General features: G+C 45.5%; 1 protein-coding gene across 4 annotated transcripts; it reads left to right on the top strand.

Annotated features, from left to right (window-relative positions):
- The first annotated feature begins 6,979 nt into the window (after positions 1 to 6,979).
- On the top strand, positions 6,980 to 21,450 carry LOC148117717 (myeloid cell surface antigen CD33-like). Of its 4 annotated transcripts, none has more exons than XM_087902119.1 (6): positions 6,981 to 7,842; positions 8,149 to 8,427; positions 8,583 to 8,630; positions 9,252 to 9,345; positions 10,285 to 10,365; positions 21,018 to 21,450. In XM_087902119.1, the coding sequence occupies exons 1-5, from the start codon at positions 7,392 to 7,394 to the stop codon at positions 10,355 to 10,357; spliced, it is 945 nt and encodes a 314-aa protein (XP_087758245.1). In that variant the 5' UTR covers positions 6,981 to 7,391; the 3' UTR covers positions 10,358 to 10,365; positions 21,018 to 21,450. The 4 variants fall into 4 exon arrangements, with proteins under 4 accessions (XP_087758246.1, XP_087758245.1, XP_087758244.1 ...); XM_087902118.1 differs by lacking the exon at positions 21,018 to 21,450 and adding an exon at positions 14,409 to 16,040; XM_087902117.1 differs by lacking the exon at positions 21,018 to 21,450 and adding an exon at positions 14,405 to 16,040 and having other exon boundaries at positions 6,985 to 7,842.
- Positions 21,451 to 22,427: the final 977 nt, after the last annotated feature.

Raw genomic sequence — 22,427 nt, 5'->3', positions numbered from 1 at the left:
GGGGCTTCTTCCTATGGAACCTTTGCTTAATAGGAATATAGTTTGGGTGGTTATCTTTTTGATTGACAGACTAGGTCTCCCATGTCCCTTCCCATTATATATCTGAGTTTAAACATGCACACCTAGTCGTACACAGCCATAGGATGGTAAATAAGATTCCCTCTAAAAGTTCACTTGGAGGACACAGTTTGCCTGATTGTGTCTCATCCCAAACCAGTGTAAGCCAGATCAGCCTCCATCCAGAGGTAAGCTGAGTAAGACACGATAGAATCCAAGTGGAATGGTCCTTAAGGGGAGAAGAACATACTCCATGGTTCAGAGTGGAGCGTGCTGTGCATGCATAGTGCATGCAGGTGAGGGGCTTGGGTTGCCAAGTGCATTATTGCAAGAGCTGTGTGTGTGAATAACCGGAAGCAAGCAGAGTCTGCGATTCTCCAGGTTTGACTGCCTCCGCTACATACAAAGATAATCCCAACGAATAAACAAATATCCAATGCAATGGTAATTGTGTGGCGCAGGCTCACAGGTTACTTAACTAGTATCTTAAACAAGTTGTGGGGCCTGTAGAGATGGCTTGATGGGTAGGAGCATGCACTGCTCTTGAAGAGGACACATTGGTTTGTCAGCTTCTAGGTCGGGTGTCTCACAACTCCCTGTAACTCTAGCTCCAGGGGGATCCAACCCTCTGGCCTCTGAGGGCACTTTACCCTTGTGCATAGACATAGACATATACACATAATTAAAAATAATAAGAATAAATCTTAAAAACAAAGTAAATCTTTTTTCCCTAAATGGAAAATGAAATAATTTATAGTCACACACAAGATCAAATGTCTAAGAGTAAATCTAGTCAAAGAGTTTTCAAAAGATAATAATAAACGTTACCAAGAGAGTCAAGACAGCCTGAGTTAAGCGGGGATTTTGCCACAATCCTGCATTAGAAGATGCAGTCATGGAAAGATGTCATCTCTCCCCAGATCAGTATATGCATCCAGTGCAGTGCTAATCAAAACCCACAGCTTTTAAAGAGGGAATTGAACAAACTGACAAAGTGATTCTCAAATCCATCTATGTTAATAGAATTGGCTGGCATCAGACAGGGCAACTATGGACAATGAGATAGGAATGTGAATGCATGTTTGGCTGGATGTCACTTATGCAAACATTGGAGGTGCTGGAGAGTTAAGAGCACTCACTGTTCTTTCAAAAGACCTGAGTTCTGTTCCCAGCACTCCACATGGAGCCCCACAGCCATCTGTGGCTCCAGTTTCAGGGGATCCAACACCCTCTTCTGGCCTCTGTAGGTGCTGCATGCATGTGCTATGCAGACAAAACACCATACACATAAAATAAAAATTAAAGAAAACAAAACTGTCAGGCAATGGTGGCACACACCTTTAATCCCAGCACTCTGGAGGCAGAAACAGGTGGACATCTGTGATTCGAGGCCAGTCTGGTCTACAGAGTTAATTCTAGGACAGCCAGGGCTACACAGAGAAACCCTGTCTTAAAAGCAAACAAACAAACAAAAGGAAAGAAAAGAAAAGTATTCTGATCATGAGAGGGGTCAAGGATGGTTAGAGAGGAGTGGGATGGAAAAAGGCCTAGAGGCAGCAGGCTCAGCATAGTTAATATAACAAAGTAATGTAAGAAGTAACAAAGGGAAACTCACTCTTCCGACTGGGCCAACCCTCATGCAAGTGGGTTTTGAGTCTGCTTGCTTTTTTTTTTCCAACTAGCTTCACTATGAATAATCTTTTTGGTGTTTTCCTTCCTTTTCAGTTTACTTACCTTCTTGTCACTGAGTCTAATCTATTCCTAAGTTTTCTCCTGTTGAGTTCTCAATTTTGCTTGTGTTATTCAGTTCTGAGATTTCCTTTTGGTGTGTTTCTGATCTGTGTTCTTTCTCTGAGATTCGCAGTCCCGCCTTTTCCTCTCTTGAACTTGTAGACATGAGCATTCTTAGGGCCGTGCTCTGTCTCTTCTGTGGTCCGTTCTAGTTGTCCCAATGTGCCTGTTGGTTATCATTTGGATCATTTTGTCTGGTTGTGTACCTGGTAAATTATGTTACCTTATTTTTATTCTTTGTGTGAGCTCCTGTGAGTTCATGTCTGTGAAGGCCACACATTGATGTTGGGTGTCTTCTGAAATGGTTCTTCACCCTGCTTTTTAGATAGGGTCTCTCACTGAGCCTGGAGCTCACAGACTTAGCAGGACTCACTGGCTAGGAAGCTCCAGGGATCCTCTGTCTCCTCATCCCTACTGCTGGGATTATGGGATTATGGATGTGCATTGCCACACCAGGCTTTTTAAAAGTGGGTTTAGGGATCTGAACTCAGGTCCTCGGGTTTAGGGATTTGAACTCAGATCCTCATGATTTCATGGCAATCATTTACTGACTGAGCCATCTCCCCAGCTCCCCTGGTTATTTTCTATGTATTATTGTGTTTTTATATATTGCAGCGATCGCATGGGACCCAGGATGCTGTTGTACCAGGTATTGTTGTGAGTCAGGGTCATTGACATCAGTAGGAACTGACTGCTTGCTACAGTTACATCTTTTTTCAAATATTTTCTTTATTAGCATTTTATGTGCCTTGGTGTCGTTAGTGTGTGTATGTCTGTAGGAGGGCATCAGATCCCCTGGAACAGTTACAGGCAGGTGTGAGCTGCCATGTGGGTGCTGGGAATTGAACCCAGGTTCTCTAGAAGAGCCTCCGCACTCTTAACTGTGGAGCCATCTTTCCAGCCTTACTTTTTGTCATCTTGAGGCAGACATAGATACATCTGGCAAGAGGGAATCTTGGTTGAGGAACTAACACCAGATTGGTCTGTGGGGTGTTTTTTGTTTTTGTTTGTTTGATTTTTGATTGCTGATTGATATGGGAGGGCCCAGGCCTTGGCAGGCAGTACTGTCGCTGGGCAAGTGTCCCGGCATACATAAGAAAGGTAGCTGGCTGGGTGCAGTGATGTACACCTTTCATTCCAGCACTTGGGAGGCAGAGGCAGGCAGATCTCTGTGAGTTAAGACCAGCCTGGTCTAGTGAGTTCCAGGACAATCAGCATCGTGAGACCCTCTCAAGAAATAGAGAGAGAGAGAGAGAGAGAGAGAGAGAGAGAGAGAGAGAGAGAGAGCGAGCTGAGCTGGAGCCTGGGAGCATGAGAGTAAGAAGTGTTCCTCTGAGATCTCTCCTTGCGTTCCTGACTTGGTTTCCCTTGATGGTGCACTGTCTCCTCCTCTAAGCCAATGAAATTCTTTCTTCCTTGAGTTGTTTTTGGTCAGTGTTTCTCATAGCAACTGAAAGCAAACGAGCACTCTGCTATTCCTAGCAACAACCACCAAATATAAGTTCAAGCCTGGACTGGAGAGATGGCTCAGCAGTTAAGAGGACTGACTGCTCTTCCAGGGACCTCGGGCTCCATTTTCAGCAACCACATGGCAGCTCACAACTGTCTGTAGCTCTAGGATGCAACACCCTCACACAGACATACATGTAGACAAAACACCAATGCACATAAAATTAAATAAATAAATAGTTCTAGTCTGGACTCATGTCAGGATGCTTTTTAGTACATGGTGCTATGTATGTATTATGTATGTATGAATGTATGTATTATGTATGTATTATATAGGTGACTGCCATCATGAAAGTCCCCCTACCTCCTCGCTTTCCTCACAAACCATACTGGAGGTCAGTGGCAGATGTAACCATCACCACCCATGGCTTCCACAGAAATGTGGTCTGATTTCTAGAAACTTCTAACCTGCTTTTGAATAGAGGCTTCCTATAGGCGTGTTCTGAGGACAGGAATGCAGTAGACTTGTTGAATTGCTCGTGTGGACAGCCCAAGCCAGTGGGAAGGTCAGGGCCCTGGGTGCTTCCTCCCGCTCCTTGAGGCTTATCTGCTGCTGCAGTTGTGTGGGATTACTGGGAGTTTCAGAACCCCAGCATGGTGCAGGCTCAGTCAGGAAACTCAGCTAGTCACTGGGATGTGACCCCCTCGCTCATTTTTAACAGGCATGAGTTAAAAGTGCTGAGATCCAAAGAGTCAAAGTTACCACAGTGGTCTTGGCCAGGTCTCAGAGTGAGAGCCTTGTTGCTGATAAAAGATGCCTGGGCACTCACCATGGGGCTTCCGATGTACTTCCCGTTTACTTAGATAATATTATATATTCTGAGGTCTTTGATGAAGTTGAAGAATAGATAGTTATTATTATAGTTTTTCTTAGTTATGATAAAGGATAAAAGTAGATATAAATATTGTAACTGTAATTCTGTTTTGTTATATGTAATTTTATTATGTTAAAGTTAAAAACATTTCTTTTAAACAGATAAGGGGAGGTGATGTGGGATTTGCCTCTGTATGCTGTGAATACCATTGGTTAATAAAGAAACTGTTTTAGAACTACACAGGGAAGAATATAGGTAGGTGGGGAAAACTAATTTGAATGCTGGAAGAAAGAAGGCGGAGACAAGAAAAGCCATGTAGCCCTGCTGGAGACAGATGCCAGTACTTTACCCAGTAAGCCACAGCCTATGGCAATATACAGATTAATTTAAAATATAAGAGTCAGCCAGAAATATGCTTAAGCTATTGGTGAAACAGTATTGCAAAAAATATGGTTTCTGTGTAATTATTTCAGGTCTGAGCAGCCGGGAACAAACAAGTGACCTCTTACAATGGTCCCTGAAGAGGTCAGAAGGACTGTCCACCCTTGCTTCCCCACTCAGTGGAAGTCATTGTCATCCTTGTCCCCTCTCTATCACTCCCATCTCTGCCTCTGGGGTCACATGGCCTTGACCCTGAATCAGCATCCCGTATCCCTGTGCTTTTACCTTAGAGAAACACTTGTGATTGGATCTGAAGGCCATAGACAATGCAGGATGGTCCCCGGTGGGCAAAGTCCTTCACTTAGTCACACCAAGACCATTAACAGAAGAAAGGAAACTTTTATAGGTCCCAGGCAAAGGGGCCTTGAGTTTCTTTGGGCTAAGCTGGCCTGTGGCCATCTCTCCAGGATGATTGCCTGTCTGAACCAGCCTCCTTAATAATCTTTATTTTCTTCCTCCTGGACATATCATGGGTCTCCTTGTACACACCAAGAAGGTTTAGATACCCGTAACTTCTTACTGTCCCGAAAAAGGCTGCACAGATGGTGAAATATTACATGCCACGAGACAACATCTAAAGCAGGTATTCACCGCATACTAAGGACTCTTAATTAAACAATTTATAAACAAACAGAAACAATTCCAATTTTAGAATATAAGATCCTACTCAATAACAAAGAGAGAACTGCGTATAAAAATTGCAGCGTGCTTAACCCTACACAGGCCATTTACACCACTCTCCATTCCTTAGGCTCAGGAATCATTGCAGAAGGAAGAGTGGAAAGAATGTAAGAGCCAGAGCAGTGGATGACTACAAGCAAGCAGCATCCTCGGCTCACACCAGAGCTATTGCACATATGAACTCATAGTAGTTGTGATAGCATGCATAAGACTTGTGCAACCTCAAGTCAGACCAGTTCCCAGCTGGAGAGGAGAGGTGAGCATGAAACCCTGCCCCCTAGTTGAAGAGCTATTGGCAACTGACAGCTGCTGGGATAGGGAGAGTCAGATTTTAAGGGTGTGGCTCCTGGTAGGTTGACCACACCCCAGTAGGAGGTCACAAACCCAAGAGTATAGGGGTCACATAAACTGAAATCAATGGGTTTTATTTAAAATAAAAGCACAATGGTGGGTGGATAGGGAAGTAGGGGTATATATGATCAAAATATACCGTATGAAATCCTCAAAGAATTAATAAAAATATTTTTGAGACAGTGTCTCACTGTTTAGTCCTGGCTGGCCTAGAAGTCATTATGTAGACCAGGCTCATCAACTCACAGAGACCTGCCTGCTTCTGCCTCCAAGGGCTGGCATTCAAAGTATACACCATCACACCCAGCAAATAAATTTATGTATGTATATTTGTAACATCAAATTCTGTGACATGGAAAATCATAGGAGTTGAACCAAAAATTGAATCTTTTCTGATAGTCCATTCTCTCCCTGGGAGATAGAGATCTGAGATGGGGAGGAAGTGCTGGTCTGCAAGGTGATGACATTTGTCGCTGCTGTCCACACCACACCATGGGAAGCTGTTTATCCTGTACTGTTGATAATTCATGTTCTGCTTTTGTGTCACCTTGACAGTGTTACTGACATTGATACCCAGGAATTAGTCCATTAGACATGAGGGAAATAGTTCCCAGCTCGTGCTTTACAGATATATCCCATATGCCTCCGCAGCAGGTGGAGAAGTCCCCAGTGCCAGCAATCCTGAAGACAGCTGCATCAGTGTGTGGAGAGTCTGAGGCGCCTGCATGGCAGGCAGCACAGGAGGGGACCAGGTTCCCTTATGTCGAGCTCTGCAATGCCCATGGCTCACTGTGTGCTTCCTGGAGAAGTGAGAGGGCAAACACAACAGAGATCTCCTCCTAGGGGAGACCCGCCTCGGTGCTGGAGGAAGTTCCTCAGAACTTGCTCTTTAACATTCTCTATTCCTCCCTCCCTTCCTTTATTCCATCCTCCCTTCTTTACTCCCTCCATCCACCCATCATTCTCCCCTTTCTTTTTGTGTACATGTGTGTGCATATGTCTGTGAATCACACACGTGGTGTCCATGCACAAGTGTGGGTGTGAGGGCCAAGGTTGATGTCTTCCTAAACTACTCTCTGCCTCATTAAAATATTTTTAAGATTTATTATTTTATCTTATGTGTATGAGTGCATAAGTTGCCTGGGTGTAAATGTGTATAGGCCAGAAGAGGATGTCAAATCCCTTGGAACTGGAGTTATGCATGACTGTGAGATAACACATGGGTGCTGGGAATTAATCCTGGGTCCTCTGCAAGAGTAGTAAGTGCTTTAAACCGCTGAGCCACCTCTCCAGTTCCTCCACTCCGTTTTTGAGACAGGATGTCTCACCGAATCTGCAGATGACCAATTCGGGTAGAATGAGTGGCAGACATGTGCTAGGAATCCTCCTGGCTCTGTCTTCCCAACCCCGGGATTACGGGCATGCAATGTCACGCCCAGATTTTTACGTACATGTTGTGAATCTAAATTTAGTTCCTCATCCTTGTGCGACAAAACCTCTCACAGAGCTGCCTCCATCACTCTCCTCTGTTCCTCTCTGTCCGGGTCTCTCTGGCCTCTTGGCTGTCTGGCTGCTGGGTTTTCATGTGTTCTCTGCAGACAGGAAGACTCAGGCCACCTGCAGTCTTTGGTTCCTCTTCTACGAGCCACAATCTGTTGATTTTCTGCAGCTTTCTCAGTTTCTAGAAAGCTGTGCCTGTGTCTCTCTCCATTTGCTCACTGGCAGCCATCCAAGGACATCGTCGGGATGCCGCTGCCCCGACTGCTGTTTCTGCTCTGGGTCTGCGAGTGGGCACCTGGAAAACACTTTCCTCTCCCTACGGTGTCCATGTTTACCTACGAGACATATAAGCTGGAACTGAAGTCCAGCGTAGTGAAAGTGCAGGAGGGTCTGTGTGTCCTCGTGCCCTGCACATTCTTTGAACATTCCGGGAACCGAAGCTCAGACAAGGTCTTTGGCTACTGGTTCAGAGCAGGGGCGAATACAGACCATGATTCGCCTGTGGCTACAAACAACCTAAATCAACTGGTGAAGAATCAGGGCCAGTTCCATCTCTCCGGGGACCCAAGGAACAACGATTGCTCGCTGGACATCAGAGATGTGCAGAGGACCGACAGCGGTTCTTACTTTTTCAGGATTGAAAAAGACTCCTTCAAGTGGAATTACTACAAGAATCAGCTCTCTGTGCAGGTGACAGGTAAAGTACTGGCTCCACGCTGGCCAGAGAGGAAGCTCGTGGGTGTCACAGAGCAGCTCTAGGATCCCGGCCTGAGAGTCACTGGGGATGGAGGAGAGTAACAGAGGAGTTGGGTGGGAGCCTGTGTCTCTCAATGGCTATCCTCCCTCATCTGATCCTGCATGTCTTTCTCTCCTCACCAGCCTGTGTCTCTCAATGGCTATCCTCCCTCATCTGATCCTGCATGTCTTTCTCTCCTCACCAGCCTGTGTCTCTCAATGGCTATTCTCCCTCATCTGATCCTGCATGTCTTTCTCTCCTCACCAGCCCTCACGCACACCCCCAACATCGACATTCCACAAATGCTGGAGCTTGGCGTTCCTAGCAATGTGACGTGCTCTGTGCCCTGGGCCTGTGAGCGGGGGACGCCTCCTATCTTCTCCTGGATGACAACTGTCCTCGCATCCCTGGGCCCCAGGACTACCCTCTCCTCAGTGCTGACCCTCACACCCAGGTTCCAGGACCATGGCACCAACCTCATCTGCCAAGTGGCCTTCCCTGGAGTCGGTGTGACTGTTCAAAAGACTGTCCAGATCAGTGTCTCCTGTGAGTTCAACCCAGGGCTGGGATTCATGGTGACGGTGTCATAGGCTGGGGACTGAGACAGACACAGTTCCTATACAGCTCAGATTCTGTGCTTTCTGGACAGTTGTGGGGAATAGGGCTGAAACCTGAGACTTTGTTTTTTTTTTTTTTCCAAGATACTACACAGAACACCACAACCCATGCCCCTGGAGGAGCTGGTCCAGGTAGGGGGAGTCATCTTGGGTTGCAGGAACAGAATCTCTTTAGCTCAGAGCAGGGTCCATCCTTCCTTATCCTGGCTGCTCTTGTAGACTACCAAGTTTCAGTTCTCAGCACCCACATGGCAGCCTGAAGCTATGTGTAACTCTAGTTCCAGAGGGGCTGAAAGCCTCTTTTGGCTTCAGAGGGCATCAGGCACTCATGTATGCACATACACACATGCAGGCAAATAAAAAATATAAAAATTTTGAAAAGTTCTTTTTGTGTGCCCATTACTACCATATACAAACATGCTCTTCAGTTCTGTAATTCCTTGATATTTTCAATTGCAATTGTTGGTTTTGACTTTTGATGCGGAATCTTGCTATGTAACCTAAACTGACTTTGAACCTATGGTGCTATTTCTTCGTCCTTCTGAGTAGTGGGATTATAGACATCCACCATGCCTCTGTGATGGAAGGTTTAATTATGAAAGAAGAGAGTGATTTTTTTCTGATACATTGTTGGCAACAGGATGAGTCTCAGATCTGGGATACAGAAAGATTTGGAGGATCAGATCTAAGTTCTATGGAGAGAGTGGAGTCTGGGATTAGCAGGTAAATTCAGGTCCATCTACATTTCTTCAGGGATATCAGGGCCCCTGGCAGAGGTGGTTCTCGTGGCCATCGGGGAGGCGACTATCAAATTCCTGCTTCTTGGGTTCTGCTTCTTCTTCCTCAGGTGAGTGCTGCTCCTGGGGCAAAGTGGAGGTGCGATGAGGGCAGAGACACAGGACAGAATCTTAGATTACTAGTGCTGGGAGACAAGATGCAGGTCTTAAGGGATGGAATCCAGGCAGGGAGCTCCTGGGTATTGACCTCACCAAGCTGGAGCTGTCAAATGTGGCAGATGAGGGAGTGTACTAGTCAGAGTTCTCAAGAGAAATAGAATTGATGGATTGTAAGTACACTTACACACACACACACACACACACACACACACACAAAGATATATATCTATATCTATATATCTATATCTATCTATCATCTATCTATCTATCTATCTATCTATCTATCTATCTATCTATCTATCTATCTATCTATCTATATAGAGAGAGACTGGATTTATTAGAGTGGATTACAGGTTATGGTCTCTGGTCTGACTCTTTCAACAATGCCTGTCTTCTGACAGAAAGTCCAGGAGTTCAACATTTGTTCAGTCCACAAGGCTGGATGTCTCAGCTGGTCTTCAGTATACACTGACATCCCAAAGAAGTAGGCTCTGATACCCATGAAGGAATGGACTTGCCAAGCAGAGTGAGAGCAAGCAGGCAAAGGGCAAGAGCTTTCTTCTTCCATGTCCTTTTTAGAGAGTGCCACCAGAAGGTGTGGCCGAGATTGGAGGTAGATCTCCCCATCTCGAAAGATCTGGATTTAGAGTGGGTCTTTCCACCTTAAATGAGTCAATCAAGAAAAATCCCCAACAGCAGTGCCCAGTCACTTTGCTTAATTTCAACAGCCTTCACAGGAAGAAGGCTGTCTCCCATGGCTGGGTCCTGCCATCTGGGTGTTTAGCTCCCTCCCAGCCACCCTTACAGCCCATGACTGGGGCTCAGGGGAGGTGACTGCTGTACCTGGTCCCCTTCATGCCCACATTGAAGGCTCTGGTCTCCTCACTCAGCATAAAATCCCAGAGGAAGAAAGTAGAGAGGCCAGCAACACAGGTGGACCACGCGGAAACTGCCATGGGCTAGTCTCTCAGGTGAGTGATGTGGAAGCCACCCAGCACTGGTATCCCTCGGGACTCTTTCCTGTGATGTACCAGGTATGGCCTGGCTTAGGATGGCCACTGGTGACCCGCTACCCTCCTCCCATGGTGCTCCTGGATCAGCAGCTCCATCTCTTTCCAGAACTAGCTGGGAATCTCTGCTGTCGCCTCTCTGAACCCCTCACCCCATGTCCCATACTGACCCAGTTATCCACCCAACCTTGATCATCCCTGAACTTTATCTTTCCCTGGCTGCTGACTCTTTCTCACCTCCTGCCTCTGTAGCAGGGCCCCAGAACCTAGTATACCTGACTCCATGATGGGACTACCATTCAGGCCATAAAACTCAGCACATTGTCAGCACCACCTACCAAAATTAAAACAAAGATCTAATCCATCAAAGTTCATAGTTCTAGGAAAGTTTCTAAAGGTGTTAACATTGCCTTTTAGCCTCTGCAATTCTGCTTCTAGCTAACTGTTCTTGTTAACCAAAGTATGTCAACCAAGAACAGTGTTTTGGGGCTTAAAGGCTCACACTGAGAATGTCTTGATGCTGCACTGGGATTCTGAACACCAAGTGTAGTCTCTGGTCAACTAATATAGATTTTTCTCTTAGTTTAAATCAAGTAGTCTGCTCTGGAAGGTATTCCCACAACATTTATGGAAGTTCTACCAAGATCCCCAGAGACTAGACTTTGAGATACTGGGGGTCTCAGAGCTGCCCCTCGAAATGAGAGAGTGTGGTGGCCAAAGAGCTCCTAGGGGGTACGCAACCTGAGTTCCAGGTCCGCAAGACTCTCTTGGATTAGTTACTGCCTAACACTTCAGAGAAGTTGGACACCTCCACTCCAAAATGAAACCAATGAGAAAGTCACCCTGCCTGTCACCAGCAGAGTTAAGTCTGCCTAAGGGGCCTTCTGTTTGGACACAGGACAGATCAGACATGCTTGCTGATTCAGTGTCCAGGAACCATGTGAGACGTCATTGGATTGTGGTGGTTACCCCTGGTGGTCCTCTCTCTCTCTCTCTCTCTCTCTCTCTCTCTCTCTTTCTCTCTCTCTCTCAGATGGGGAGGGTCTATGTGTTTTTGTCAGTTGTTTCTCTGTATTGATCAGTGGCTTTCTTTGGTGTGAGAATCCCCTGGCTTGAGACCTGTGGCCCTCTTGTTGGAGACCCAAATCCGTTTGTCTTTGTCAGGTTGCCCAGAGAAATATCCTACCCCACTCCTGAAAAAACAACCTCACCTGTCTGCCCCATTCCAGGACTGAGAGTGCTTGCTTGTTTTGTTGCTTGACTCCTGCTCAGTGTTGGTCCCTGTGGGGAGATGGAGGGGGCTGGGCCTCTCATCCAAAACACCTGCCATTTAGTACACAAGGAAAGAGAATATACTTCCCAGGTGACCATTCCCTCTGCTCTGTGCCTGCTCTAAGCAGCCCTAAAGAAGGGGAAGTTGCCCCTGAATGAGCCCCAAGGAAAAGAGGAAGCTCTGTTCCTTTCTCTTTCATGATTTATGTCTTCTTTTCAATTAGTGATCTGTATAGTTGGAAAACACCATTCTCTGAAAAAAGTAAAAAACCCAACCCTGGGCTAGACTGGGGGATCAATGCCAGACAGTGCATCTGAACAAAACAGATTTTTCCCTTATGACCAACACTGTCCAAGGAAACTTTAAACAATTTCCACTAGGTTCTTTTTAGAAGAATTAAAGACAAGTGCTAAAAAGATTTCTCTTGTCACCTAGTTGACTCCAGATATTAGAAAAAACTTATAAAAGTTTTAAAATGCTAAAAATATAAATAGGTCCCAATTGTAGGAGGTAGCTCAAAAGGTGTTTGACAACAAACAACTGATTGGGATGAGACCTTTAGTGTAAACCAAAAGCCACTGTCACCTTCTCTGTAATGAGACTCAGTTAGACTGACAGACACCCAGCAGAATTGTGGTGTCTTACCCTCCTAGCTGCAAGTTCTGCCTCCAGTCAAAAGATACAGTGGGTTATTTCTCAGATTGAAGACAAAGATTCCTGAGGTTATGGGTAGAAATCAACTCCCAGGACTGATCCAACACCAAGTTCCTAAAATTGTTCAGCTAACCAGTTCAGCTACTCCAGATTATAAACAATACCCAATGACCCTGGAAACGAAAAGGGAAATTGCAGTCCATGTTGCCTGGCTTGGAGAGATGGGCATCCTGGTGTCCTTTCTAGTTACCCTGGAATACACCTCTCCTACCTGTGATGAAACCTGAGTCCTCTGGTTCTCATGAGTCTGATTCTTCTAGAAAATCAAGTGTACACTGTCTTAGACATTAGCCTCCCACTGGCAGAGGTGAGTCAACCATGTTTGCTTTTACATAGACAGACCTAGAGGGGTGTTACAGCAGGCAGTATACTTGGACCAGGTTGTCCCAAGGATTTAAAGACACTAAATGTATTCCTCCTTCCCTTCTGTCAGGGATTTCCTAGGAAAATAGATTGTAAGGGGGCCACTGAGGGGCTGCCGCAAGAGTTACAGACATTGTGCTAGTGAATACCAACTAAGAAAGCCCAGCTCCACACATAAGAGGCTGCCGATCTTGAGTCCCAGTTGAGGGCAGGCAAAGGGAGCCTGTCTCAGAGTAAGATGCTGCCATCCTTCAGATCCCAGCTCCAAAGACTGAGACAGGCTTGAGAGTCACTAAGCGCAGCTAGGTTTTTCTGCTTCTGGATGCCAGAGTCTATGGAAATAGCAAGGGCTCTCTCTACACACCAGCACAAAGAGGGGCACTCATTGAGCCCCAAACCTGAACTGAGACCTACCAAAAAGCATTTGAGACTTATGAAACATTCCTGATGTCTGCTATAGCCCTAGCCCTTCCAGATGTCTCAAAAGATTTTCCATCTGTTTGCCCACAAACAAAAGACATTACAAAAGAGGTCTTAACCTACACTCTGGGGCCACGAAAATCTTGCTGTCCAACGAATGGCATGAAGAGCAGAGGGGCCTTCTTGATACTTTGATGACATACCCCAACCCAGTGCTGCTTGGGACTCCTTGATAAAGAAGAAACGGATGGTTCAAACCCAAAGGTTGATGGAGGACAACAGAGGGAAATAGCATTCTTCCAGAAACAATTGGTGGGACTCTGGGACTGACCTTTCTCAGGCTACTCGCCTGAGATTCACAGAGCAGTGTTGCTCAGACTAGCTAGGTTGTTATAGCTAGCTCAGGATGCCTCAGCCAGATTACAGTCTTGTGCCTAAGTAGATCCAAATCAGAGAACCCTTATCCAGGAAGGGTTCTGAATGAGAGACCAACACTGGTATGCTCTGAGAATACTGACTTCACAGTGATCATGCCAGGGGCAGATAAGAATACTTGCTGGTTTTTGTAGAAATCAGCCATCTTCTCTGGGTGGGTAGATGCATTCCCCAACTGGGCTGAAACTTCTCAGATAGTAAGTAGAAGCTTAAAAGCCCCTCCAAAGACTGGTTGCCTGATTTGGCCTACTCCTAGCCAACGAGACCTGACAGTGGCCTGGCTTTCAAAGCCAAAACTTCTCTGTTAATAGCTAAAGCTTTAGAAATACACTGAAAACTTCATTGTGCGTATAGAACTCAGAGTCCTGGGAAGGTAGGAAAAAAATAGGATGTTACAAAGAAAAAAAATAAAACTATAATGAAACTCTCTTGAGAGTCCAGAGAAGGGTGGATAGACCCCTTTCCTTGGCTTCAGACCTGCTGTACCCCATTAGGAAGGGATTTACCCCATGAGACTATATTTGGAAGACCTCCTCCACTGCTTCCCAGGCCCAGAGACCAGCAGTTGGTAGAACCTTCTAACCATTTTTTTTTCTAAAGTCACAACAGAACCCCCAGTCCTCCAAAGAGTGTATTTGCTGGGTTATCTGAGAGACCCAACTGGCCTCCAAGTACCAGTTGCTCCTTGCTGGAGTCTGCTGATACTCCCTGGTTCTAGCAGGTAGCCAAAGGGGCACTGGAACCACTTAGAAATGACCCTACAAGGAGATTCTCTTTATTCTTGTGGCTGTTAAGGTAGCCGGCATTACACAACGGATTCACCACACCCAGGTCAAGCAAGTAGAAGCCATGGATGATGATGCCAACTGGATTGTCTCTGGACTATGGACACATTAAAGGTTTCATTGGGCCCCAGGCCTTTTCACTCCCTGCCTCTCTACCTCCTCCTGAGTCTTACGCTTTGTTCTATGGGTATGAAGGGTATGAGTATAGAGTTATGGTCTGACCCCCACGGACCTCAGGTATGGACCTAGGACTGAGAAAGACAGATACAGGATATGTCTTGGCTAGTTGACTATAGGCCAGCAAACTATATTCATCTTGACCTTTGCTCGCTGATCCCCACTTTATTGAATTGAATTGGTTGTATTGAAACAAAGCAAAGATATGGGGGATTATCTTTTGAGATAGAAATACTGAGTTTACAATTCTATGCATGCCCTAAGGCTGGGCCCCTTAGATGCCAGGAACAAAGGTTTTTCCAATTCAAAAACTGTAGTTAGAAAAACCTGAAAAATCCTTTTAAAAGATTCTGGTCTTTGGAAAACTTGGGGGATCACTCTATACCATAGGAAGGGACCCTGGGAATAGAGTTATTCATTCCCAGCCAGAAATCAGCCAGGATTGCTAGTTATGCTTAGATACCCAGCTCCCATACTACATAGGAACTAACCAGCCTGTCAGCTTATTGAATGACAACTCACTGTGACTGGGGACCACCCAAATTATGGGGACTTACAAGAGACTAAAACTTATCTACTATTCCTGAATCTTTAACCTAGGCAATTTCCTTTATTCTGACACCTGCTATTCAGCCTTGTGGGTTAACACATCCGGACACCAAACCCTGAGACTAATTGGTAGGCACATACCAATGATTTGACTAAATGTGCCCCTTCTAATGCTTTCCAAACTAAGTGACAGGTTGATCAGGATCTAGAGGTTTTAAACAGCTCTGTTTCTGGACTAAAGCTACAGTAATATACAGTTAGATACTGAAATGGTCCTAAAACACTGGAAGGGCTTCGGCTTACTGTTCCTAAGATAAAGGCAACAATAAATAGCTTTGGAAGAAACCTGTTGTTCCTATGCTAATTAATCAGGAATAATTAGGAAAAAATCTCACTGTGGCTAGAGAGGAAAAAGACTCAAAAAGAGAAGAGACACAGACAAAAACCAAATAATTGACACAAGTCTGTTCTCCTGGTTTGCCCCCCACCCCCACAGCAGCTCTCCACTCTCAGCACTGGCTGGGTCTCTACTTCTGATTGGATTAACACAGGGGCCCTGCATCTTAAACTAAAATAGTATGAGTTCACACTTTGACTGATTCATTAAGACTGCTGGAGAATGTGACAGGGCCCCAGACCTTACCACAGCTGATTTCTTGAGGAGTACCACTCAGGCCGTAAAATTCAGCATTGTCAGTACCACTGACCAAAACAAAAATAAATACCTAGTCTATCCAAGTCCATGCCTTTTGGCTTCTGTAATTTTGCTTCTGCTAATTCTTGTTAGCCAGAGTGTGCCAACCCAGACCAGTATGTCTGTGCTTCAAAGCTCACACTGGAGAAAGTTCAGTGTTACACTGGGATTGCAAATACCCAGGGTACCTGCCAGCCAGCTAATAAAGATTTTCTATTAGCTTAAACCCATGCCCAAGCAGTCTTCTCTGGTGGATACCCCACAATACCTTCGTGTCTTCCTAGTACCGGCTCCAGGATGTACTTGTGGATGCAGCTGTCACCCTCTCCCTCCATGGTCTGAGTACTTTGTGTTCTTGCCATGGATAGAGACTGAAAACCATGACAGCTTGCACTGGGGGCCTCATGGTGTCTTCACCCTGAGCTCCCCCATCCTTCATGATGATCCTGTCACCCTGCCTACCCTCCTGCACCAGAGACTGTGCCTGTGCTGGGCCCACTCCTCAATACCCTTCCACCTTCCTCAGGCTCGGCCTGCATGGTGTGGGAGGTTCTTCTGCTATGTGTTGCTTTTATTGGTTAATGAATAAAGAAACTGCTTTGAATCTATAGCAGGGCAGAACAGAACTAGGCAGTGAAAACTAAACTGAATGCTGGAGAAAAAAGGCAGAGTTGTGAGATGCCATGTAGTTATCAGAAGAAAAAGACACCAGCTGACAGCTGGAACCTTACCAGTAGTCTATGAGCCTCATAGTAAAATATGAAATAATAGAAATGGATTAATTTTAGATATAACAGCTAGCTAGCAATTCACTCAAGCTATTGGCCAAACAGTATTGCAAATAATAAAGTTTCTGAGTGATTATTTCAGGCATAAGCTGCCATGAATGAACGAGAAGCCTCTGCCTATGTCTGTGTGTCACTTTGGGTGATGAGGGCTTGTGATGCACACAGGGCTCTGTGTAGGAGTGACACCAGACACTAACTGTGCACTTTCTTGGTGAATAATACTGAGTTCCTTCCAGGAACTAGCACTTTTGTAAGGGCTAGAGATGCACCACCATTTCTGTCAGGAAGAAATTGTCAAACTCATTATCATAACTGGAATGAAAAAGTAAACACAACTAATTAGGACAAATCAGGGGATGATGGGTGAAGTTCAGAAAAATCATGCAGGAGAGGGCCTGGTGACTGGGGTCAGTCTTCTAATCTGAAGGCATCAGGGGTGATTGCAGGACTAAAGATGTCTGGTGCATTTCCTGGAGGGAAGTGCACCAGGGGGAAAGACAGTGCAATGGCTTAGAGGCAGAAACAGCTTGCTTAGCTCAACAGGTTGTGTGGGGACCTGCGTTTGGTTCATCATGTCACCCATAGAAAAAGATGGTTGTTCAGAGCAGAGAATGGCAGGATGCCATACAAAAGGACTTCAGGGTGAGGCAAGAATGTAAAGCCCTTGATGAGAACAAAGATATATGCATTTTCACCTTAATAGGCTTCTATGGCTGCCCTGATGAGAACCACACAAGGCAGATTGTCTTAGGGTTCCTATTGCTGTGAAGAGACATCATGATCGTGGCAATTCTTATAAAGAAAACAGTGAATTGGGGTGGCTTGCTTACTGTTCAGAGGTTTCATGATGGGGCACGTAGGGGTGTGATAGCAAACGTGGTCCTGGCTACATCTTGATCAGAAGGCAGCAAGAAGTTGACTGACATCGGGTGATAGCCTGAGTATATGAAATCCCAAAGTCTACCCCCACAATGACACACTTCCTCCCACAAGGCCACACCCACTCCAACAAAGTCACACCTCCTAATATGAGATTGTGGGATTATGGGATTATGGGGGCCACACAAACTACCACACAGATCCTAGGGCTGCAAAGAGAAGGGTATGTCCATAGGTTTTTCACCACTGTGACAAAACACCCGAAGGCTGAAAGGGTTGGTATGAATTAGGGTTTGAGTTCGCACTATTGTTTGGCTCTATTGCTATTGGCCGATGGTGACAGAGTACACTACGGGGCAAATGCATGTTGAAGGAGGTCTGCTCTTCTCATGGTTGCTGGGAGGCAAGGGAGAGCAAGGTTTGGGGGAGGGACCACTCCATACTCAGACTTTACTTAAGGAGAAGGAGCTGCTGCATCTTAGAGGAGGTGATGGTGGCCTGAACCAGGCAGGTCCTATGTGTGTTTAATCCATGTGGAAGGTCAGGAGAAGGGATTTTAGATGTCATGTGTGTATGATGGGGCATTCACTTGCTTAGCTGAGCAGTCTTGCATTTTGAACCAATTCCATTTATGTATTTTAGCTTATCCTGTTCTTGGGGTACGGGTAGGTCATATTCAAGTTTTACTAATCCGTGGTCCAAACCTGCCATTTGTTCTCCAGTGGTATTTGTAGGAGGTTTTTTTGTTGTTGTTGTTTTAAAAAAAGTGATGGGTTCATTTCAAAATGAAAATGCCTTGAGCCAGTTTAAGTCTAGCTACAGGTGAACAAAAAGATTGGTCCCCTGCTATAGTGTGGTAGTCTACCCACCCCAACCCAAACTAAAAGAATAGAGCAGAGAGTTACTAACAGCCATGCTTGCCTGTCACCTGCAGATGTGACAAGGTCATGTGCCCAATAAGCTTTCAAATAAACAGGATGGTCGTGAACGACCTGGCTTCACCATGCTGTGTTTTACCCACAGGCACAGTGGTTGCACCTCAATCTACTGCTATTTCAGCCAGCAATTGCTGCTTGGGCTGCAGTCTAGCGGGATTCTGTTCCCACAGGAGCTGCCTCTGCTGCTGCCACTAAAGGTAGCTTTAACTAAATCTCTACCGTTCTTTCTATTAATAAAACTCGAGACTAAAAGGCTGGGGTAATACCCTGCTAGCTCAAAGAGGTTGAGTGGCATCTAGTTAACCTTCTGTCATTGCTAGTATCTTCCAAAGGGCCTGTTCTTATGCTCAGGAAAGCAAAAACAAAGATAAACGTGCGCCACTCAAAACCCCTTGCTACTATTTCTGGTGAGTCTCTCTCTCTCTCTCTCTCTCTCTCTCTCTCTCTCTCTCTCTCTCTCTGTCTCTCTTTCTCTCTTTCTCTCTCTGTCTGTCTCTTCCACATGCCATCTGATGTTCTGTGATTACTTTCTGTCAACTAGTTGCTAACTTAGCCTTCTGACCCAAGGTTAATTTTATTTAATTAATGCAAAAGCAAACTCAGGGTTCATAGTGATCGAATGAATATCCTCCAACAATGTTGCTTCTCCCGTGCTTGCTATTATGAAGTGAGAGCCCAGGTTTCTCACAGCATTGATTAACTCAAGTCCCACATTTTATGCTTTTTATCTATTCTGGGATGTTCCTGTATAGGGCCCAAGACTACTCACAGGGATTGTTCTGATGGGGCCATGGGAACTGGGGTGAGACTTAGTTGGAGAGAGGTCAGCCAGGTTGGAAGAAGGGATGTGGGTTGGGGGAGTATGGGCACCCCTATGAGAAGTGTAGTCAGATAGACAACTAAATGATGTAATTTTGGGGAAAACAGGTGGATCTGGAGATTGGCATGCTGAACAGAGTAAGCTGAACCGGAAAGGCACAAATGCTATGTTTCTCTCATACATGGAATGTAGGTTTCTTTATGTGCACAGACACACACAGCATGAAAGTTGATCAGAGACAGAAAAAAAAGTGACAGGGAAGATGGGAGAAGATAATGGGAATGTATATGAGCAAAAATGTGTGGTGTACTAGACTGGAAGATTAGTAAACCTTCTCTTTACAGACTGAGCACACACTGATAAATACAATTTAAAATGGAAAAGGGTACTGCAACAGTGAAGATCATGTCTTCTTTCTGTTTAGTGGATGCGGCCCCATGAGCCTCTGATGCTCCTGACACAGTCACACACAGCAGGTGTCTAAAACACAGATGGTTCCCTCTTTCAGTGCAGCAGACCAGGAACTGAGATTGGAGTGCCTGTGGTAAAGTCAATGTCACATGGGTAACTGTCCCTGTAGAGAGAGCTAGGAACTGGTTTTTACCTCTTTTCTCTCCAGGTGGTGGAGGCCATTGACATGCTGGCCTCCTGTCCTGACACTCCTGTCTCTGCCTCTGTAGTCATATGAACCCCCTTGCACCTGCAACCCAAGGGACACTAGTGATTGGATGTGAGGAAAATGTGATGCAGGATGGTCCCCACTGTGCGAGATCCTTCATGGAAACATAGAACCCCGGGTTTCATCCTGAGTACTGCAGAAACTGGGTGGTGTTGTGTCTCGTGCCTGTCATTTTAGCATTTGAGAGTTGGGAATAGAATGATCAGGAGTTCAGACTCATCCTCACCTACAAAACTGTTCAAGGTCAGCCTGCATCACATGCAACCCTACCCTAAAGAAGACTGTAAACAAGTAGGAAGAGACTGCCTTGTTTCCTTTTTAAAGCAGTGGCCTCACAATAAAGGAATAATAATTGCATTTGAAAATAGTTCAGGGAGCTGGGCTGCGGTGGCACACTCCTTTAATCCCAACACTTGGGAGACAAAGACTGGCAAATGTCTGAGTTCAAGGCCAACCTGATCTACAGAGTGAGTTCCAGGACAGCCAGGGCTACAGAGAGAAACCCTGTCTTGAAAAACCAAAATTAGTAGTAGTAGTAGTAGTAGTAGTAGTAATTGCTATTATTTGGGGATATGGACAGACAGCTCTCCAAATCCAAACACATACACAGTTAATACACACATGACAAAATGCTCAAACATAACTAGGCATTCTAAATAAAAGTCAGAGTCTCTAACTGGAGGCTAGGAACGCAGCACAGCTGGAAGAGAACTGGTCCAGGATGCACGGAACCACAGCATGGTGGCTGTGATGGTTTGAATGAGAATTGCCCCCATAGGCTTATGTATTTGGATGATTGGTTACCAGGAAGTGACATTATTTGAAAGGATAGGAGGTAAGATCTTGTTGGAAGAAGTGTGTCACTGGGAGTGGGCTTTGAGGTTTTCTGAAGCCGAAGCCAGGCCCAGTGACTCTCTCTTCCTGCTGCCTGTGGATCCAGATGTAGAACTCTGAGCTCCTTCTCCAGCAGCATATCTGCCTGGATGCCACCGTGCTTCCTGACATAATGGCAATGGACTAAAACATTGATACTGTAAGCAAGCCTAAACTAAGTGCTTTCCTTTGTAAGAGTTGTTATTGTCATGGTGTCTCTTCACAGCAATAGAACACTGGCTAAGAGAGTGGGCCATGCTTGTAATCCCAGTATGTGGAAGATGGATGCAGGAAGATCAGAAGCTCAAAGTCATCCATGACTGTAGGGCCTTGCTACCCTTGCTACCCTTGCTCCCTGGGGTGCATCTCGAGGACAGTTCTGGTCAGCCAGCCATAGCATTCCTGCTAGTTCTGTGCTCCCTCTGCCCTAGCCTGGTGATTTAGCTGTAGGGCATTGTTTCACCTTTGGTATGGTAATTTCCCACCTGCCCAGGACGAAATCCTATGCAGCAGCCAGATCCCCCTGCCTGGGAGGAAATTCCTATGCACCAGCCAGATTCCCCCCTACCTGGGAGATAATCCTTTTGCAGCAGCCTAGGTATATTAGTTTGGCAAAAAGCTAAATAAAATGACATTCGGCTGATCTCTTTTCAAATGACCATGGTCTCTTGTGTGTTTCTTTCAATCTCCAGGCCTTTGCCCAAACTCACGTAAGGTACAGTTGCGCGCGAATGGTACCGAGAGGATAACACAGAATTGGGTGTTACACATGACTACATAGTGAGTTCAAGGGCAGACTGAGGATCATAATTACATGCATAATTACATAAATAAAATCATGACCTTTATGTTGGTTCCAGGAAAGCATATAGAATGGACATCATCGCGTTAGGTGATGTAAGCCAGTAAGTATGAAATGTTTTCTGCTGTATGCAGAGTAGAAAAAGTTACTGCTAAGGAGTTTGTAATCCCTGAGAAAAGACCATAGACTCAATCTAATTATAATTAAAAAATATATTTGTTACTGCCAGCAGGCTAACAGGACCACAATCTCTGAGCCAAATTTGAGATAGCCATGAGAAGAGGGGTGAGGGGAGGATATTTTTATACTAAGCTATGCATTTTTATTCATTTTACATACCAACCACAGTTTACCTCCCTCTCCTTCTCCTGCCCCTGTACCTTCCTCCCATCCCTTCTGCACTCCTCAGAAAAGGTAAGGTCTCCCATGGGGGCTCTACAAAGCCTAGCATATCCAGGTAAGGCAGGAAGAAGCCCTTCTGTCCTGTCTGAGCAAGGTATCCCACCATAGGGAATGGACTCCAAAAAGCCAGTTCATGCACCAGGGATAAATCCTGGTCCTACTGCCAGTGGTCCCACAAAGAAACCCAGCCATATAACTGTCATCTGCATTCAGAGGACCTAGTTTGGTACTGATGGAGGAGGGTTAACTCTCTATGTGTTACTTTCATTGGTTAATAAAGAAACTGCCTTGGCTTTTGATAGGACAGCAGCTTAGATAGGTGGAGTAGACAGAACAGAATGCTGGGAGGAAGAAGGCAATGAGGCAGTCACCATGACTCTCCTCTCCGAGACAGCTGCAGGTTAGAATCCTCCTGGTAAGCCACCACCTCGT

The sequence above is a fragment of the Myodes glareolus genome, chromosome 26 (assembly GCF_982192425.1).
Source record: "Myodes glareolus chromosome 26, mMyoGla1.1, whole genome shotgun sequence".
Lineage (NCBI taxonomy): Eukaryota > Metazoa > Chordata > Mammalia > Rodentia > Cricetidae > Myodes > Myodes glareolus.
This window is presented reverse-complemented; position numbering and strand designations above follow the sequence as displayed.